Source organism: Hyperolius riggenbachi, chromosome 6 (genome assembly GCF_040937935.1).
Source record: "Hyperolius riggenbachi isolate aHypRig1 chromosome 6, aHypRig1.pri, whole genome shotgun sequence".
Classification (NCBI taxonomy): domain Eukaryota; kingdom Metazoa; phylum Chordata; class Amphibia; order Anura; family Hyperoliidae; genus Hyperolius; species Hyperolius riggenbachi.
The window spans coordinates 370,417,062-370,421,762 of NC_090651.1; the positions used below are offsets into that span (position 1 = coordinate 370,417,062).

Here is a 4,701-nt window from a genome sequence, read left to right on the forward strand (position 1 = left end):
TGAGCAAACAAACCCAACATTAGTCATTGTTGTTCCTTTTTGATTATATGATATACCTTTATTCTACTGTAATATCCTACATTACCACTCCTCTGGTTGGATGTCCAAAAGCTCACTACTTGCATACATATATATTTTCCTGATTACTTCACAACACAAATACAAACCACACAATTTTTGGAGTATGACTGATTGATGTTGACTATTTACCCATTTATTTGTATTGTGTATATCAGACTATTTACTACTATATTCTGGGGGTCGTATAGGCCTCCCACACACATACTTAGTATTGTTGTTATTATTATTATCTTATAATTCTTGATAGATACATGCATTGAACCATGACTGTTTTTACCTTATGAAAATGTTTTCCATTGGAAACAAGGGGCTTGATTCACTAAAAAAGAGTTTTCCGTCGCTTAGCCGGTTAGTATGCCTTATCTGAGGTTAGTGTGCCTTATCTGAGGTTAGTGTGCCTTATCTGAGTTAGTCTGCCTTATCTGAGGTTAGTGTGCCTTATCTGAGTTAGTCTGCCTTATCTGAGGTTAGTGTGCCTTATCTGAGGTTAGTGTGCCTTATCTGAGGTCAGTGTGCCTTATCTGAGGTTAGTGTGCCTTATCTGAGTTAGTGTGCCTTATCTGAGGTTAGTGTGCCTTATCTGAGGTTAGTGTGCCTTATCTGAGGTTAGTGTGCCTTATCTGAGGTTAGTGTGCCTTATCTGAGGTTAGTGTGCCTTATCTGAGTTAGTGTGCCTTATCTGAGGTTAGTGTGCCTTATCTGAGGTTAGTGTGCCTTATCTGAGTTAGTGTGCCTTATCTGAGGTTAGTGTGCCTTATCTGAGGTTAGTGTGCCTTATCTGAGGTTAGTGTGCCTTATATGAACTTAGTGCCCCTTAAGTAGCTTTGTGCACAGTAAAAGATGCACAAAGTTACATCTTTTAGTGTGCACAAAGCTACTTAAGGGGCACTAACCTCAGATAAGGTTAGCGCTGTAGTTTGTGCCCACTAAGTGATAAAACACACTAACCGGCTTAGTGTCGAATAGTGAATCAAGGCCAAGGCGTAAGGTGTAAAACCCAAATTTTTTGTTAATTTTGTGCTATGAGCCCCTGTATGTTTTTTTTTTTTTGCAGATGCTGCACTTCAATTTAAGCAAGCAAGAAAATACAAAAAAAATAATCTTGATAGAACATTTTTAACTATTTTCAGCGCTTTTTCATTAGCAGATTTTAATATTTTAAACAGAAGATGAAAAATTATCTCCTATGAGAAAACTCAGGAGAAAAAGTAAATAGAATAACGCCCACTGTATATTGATCTGCAGAAGCGGGCAGAGATCTGCAAAACGCGGTATCTGTTTTAATGAATTAAATTATAAAAAAAAAAACTTTTTACCTCACGCAAGGTATTTTCTTCCTTTGAGGTAGGAAATCTTTCTATTACATTCATTCTTATTATCCATATTCCATTTTTAGGGCCGCCTCTTCCCTCCTAATTTAGTTGTGACTTGGATTATTGGATAGTGGAAGGATTGCTTGATTATCTGGTGTTAAATAGTTTTATCCAATGTGTTGTAATCATGTGATGGAATTTATGAATGGATACTTACTCAGCAGCTGGAACAATCCTTACATCACTTTGTTTCCTTGATTAGTTTGTGTTTGCTCTTTAGTGGCATTTGCACATATTGATTGATTGGTGCAGGACGCCCACAGTGTGTTTTTTATAAACATAGCAGTGATAAGGTCCTCCCGTATATAAGACCAACCAGCCAGCCTGCAGTCACATATCCCAAGCATCCCAAACATGACCCCCTTCCTAGTGCTGGCACTGCTGGTTGCTGGAGGTAAGTGTGGGGAGAACAGGGTACTATTTCCTACTTTTAGTAATGTGGTAGTCTGTTATTATTCAGGAAAATGTGTAGGAGCAGTGTGCGATATAGTGGAAGTTAAGAAGCCATGTTATATAAATTCAGTTTATTGAGAGGAATTTTTAAACTGAGAGGAATCTTTTTTCTCAAAGTATAGTTTGGATTAAGGAACAATCTACTGCAGTATAATATAAAACAAGGGTCAGTTTATAAGACACATGCTAAGAGTTTTATTGACAACTCAAAGCACCGTTGATGTGTTTCGTTGGTAATACCGCTTCATCAGGAAGGGTGCCAAGTGAGTATCAGTGGAGCATGTAACTAAAAAACTCAAACCTAAGTTTATGTACAAAAGAAATTCTAATCTTTCTGGAGGTCTCAAAAATCAATGTAATAACTCCATTGTAAAGTTTGCACCTGCCTCTAAAAACAACATGCCAAAATGTAGACAAAATGTTCCACGCAGTAGCGTACCTAAGGAGCTATGGGCCCCAGTGCAAGCTTTACCTTGGGCCCCCCAAGCACTCTATACAGAACAAGGGATATGGTACGCCAAAACTTGCCAAGGACAACCACAGTGTCAGAGGTGCAAGGGGGGGGCGGGGGGGGGGGGGGGGCGTGTTAATGATAACCACTATTCATAGCATCATATGGTAGTTTATACAGCACAATCTATATTAAAGGGAACCTGAAGTGAGAGGTGTATGGAGGATGCCATCTTTAGTTGCCTGACTTCTGAGCTGATGTAATGCCTCTGAAACTACCTCCCTCAACCCTGCCTAATAAATTCAGGCCAAAGTATTTCATAATATACTGTAAATGATCATGATGTGATATGAATGATACATTACACTATGATATTGTATTATATTATGTTTAATCATGTATTTTGTTATCCAGTTTCCAGCTGTGGAGTCCCCAAAACCCCGCCCTCCATATCCCGGGTGGTAAACGGGGAGGAAGTGGTGCCGCACAGCTGGCCGTGGCAGGTGAGTAACTTTACAAAACACGTAATACCTCTAATATCTGTATTTTTATAGCCAGGTGTGAATGTTATTCCATCAATCATTTGCGATTGTTTTATTTACTGTACAGAGAGTAATTTTAGCTTGAGAATCACAGAAATGATGCAAATTCTAATGTAAACTGTAGTGTTGGAGCATCTGGTCAGTAATGGTACATTCTGCCGGCAAACTCTCCTTCTGATACAGCTGTTAAGGAGCTCTGGCCTGGTCTCAGACACGCCTCTTGTAGACTTAAGGTCCGTACACACGCCGGACTTTAGGCAACGACGGGTCCGTCGTTGCCTCCCGCTGGGTGGGCGTGCCAGCGACAGTCCGGCGTGTGTACGCTCTGTCGTCAGACTGATACGGCTGTTTCTGAGCGATCCGCCCGGCGGATCGCTCAGAAACAGCCGTATCAGTCTGACGACAGAGCGTACACACGCCGGACTGTCGCTGGCACGCCCACCCAGCGGGAGGCAACGACGGACCCGTCGTTGCCTAAAGTCCGGCGTGTGTACGGACCATTACGGAGCTTCTTTTTATGTGATGATGTCACTTTATTGCTCCTCCCACACAACTGCCTAAAAGGGCGATTCCTGGGAAGCTTTTTTTCAGGGAACCTTTTAGAACTGTTCAGTTTTTCTTACTTGAATTTTTTAATGTCTAAGCATTTAAAGAGGAAATATATTCAAGAAAATACATTGTAAGTTCTTGATATGATCATTGAAATGAATATCAGAAAGCAGACTTTTTTTTTAGCTAGGACTTATGATACTCAGGAGGTTTTTCTAAGAACTTGGCTATACAGGACCATATATATATATAGATTGATTTAATAACACTGGTTGGAGACTCTGGCCCATATGCAATTAACGTTTTCTCCTGGGAGATAATTTTTCATCTTCTATTTAAATAATTTTCCAGCACTTTTCAACTGGAAAAAAATACCAAACAGTTGGTGAAAAAGTAGTATAAAAATTATTGTGACTATTGTCTTGTTTTCTGGTGGCTTAAAAGGCATTTTATAGACAAGTTTAAAAATATCACCTGAGAGGAAACTTAAGAGAAAAAGTGAATTGCATCTGGGCCTTTATCTTCTATCTTAATTCAGTTATAAATTATCGATCTATCCTGAAAGATTTCATCAACCAATGCTCTAGGGCAATCTGGGTTTAGTGACTGAAATTTAATTCTAGCTCCTTGTAGAGACATTTGTGTGCGTTCTTCAAACTATTTCGGTGTATAGACACCCTTTCCATATAGGGTTAATGTGTGATGTCATTACCTGGATCTGGGAGGTTCTTTCTATAGGTGGGTTAAAGAGGAACTCCAGTGAAAATAATGTAATAAAAAAGTGCTTAATTATGTAGAAATTATTTATTCAGTGTTCGCCCATTGTAAAATCTTTCCTCTCCATGATTTACATTCTGACATTTATCACATGGTGACATTTTTACTGCTGGCAGGTGATGTCAATGGAAGGAGGTGCTGCTTGATTTTTTTTTGGCAGTTGAAAACAGCTGTTATTTCCCACAATGCAACAAGGCTCCCAAAAATGTGGTCCTGACATCACACTGTGGGAGGGGTTTCACCACAATATCAGCCATACAGAGCCCCCGATGATCCGTTTGTGAAAAGGAAAATATTTCTCCTGGGAAAGGGGGTATCAGCTACTGACTGGGATGAAGTTCAATTCTTGGTTACGGTTTCTCTTTAAGACAGGAAGGGGTGTGTCTTGGTTTCCTGAGGAGGCAAGGAAACACGTCTGAAGTCCGAAAAATTGCCTAGAAGGGAGTCATATCAGTTAGAATAATCTATAATAATA

General features: G+C 39.7%; 1 protein-coding gene across 1 annotated transcript in view; it reads left to right on the plus strand.

The window, feature by feature from the left end:
* The first annotated feature begins 1,808 nt into the window (after window positions 1-1,808).
* The window catches only part of LOC137522284 (chymotrypsin-like elastase family member 2A), a 10,168-nt gene continuing 7,275 nt past the window's right edge, over window positions 1,809-4,701 (plus strand). The window contains exons 1-2 of the mRNA XM_068242315.1: window positions 1,809-1,848; window positions 2,773-2,861. Of these exons, the coding sequence (XP_068098416.1) occupies window positions 1,809-1,848; window positions 2,773-2,861 (129 nt within the window). The remainder of the gene's footprint in view (window positions 1,849-2,772; window positions 2,862-4,701) is intronic.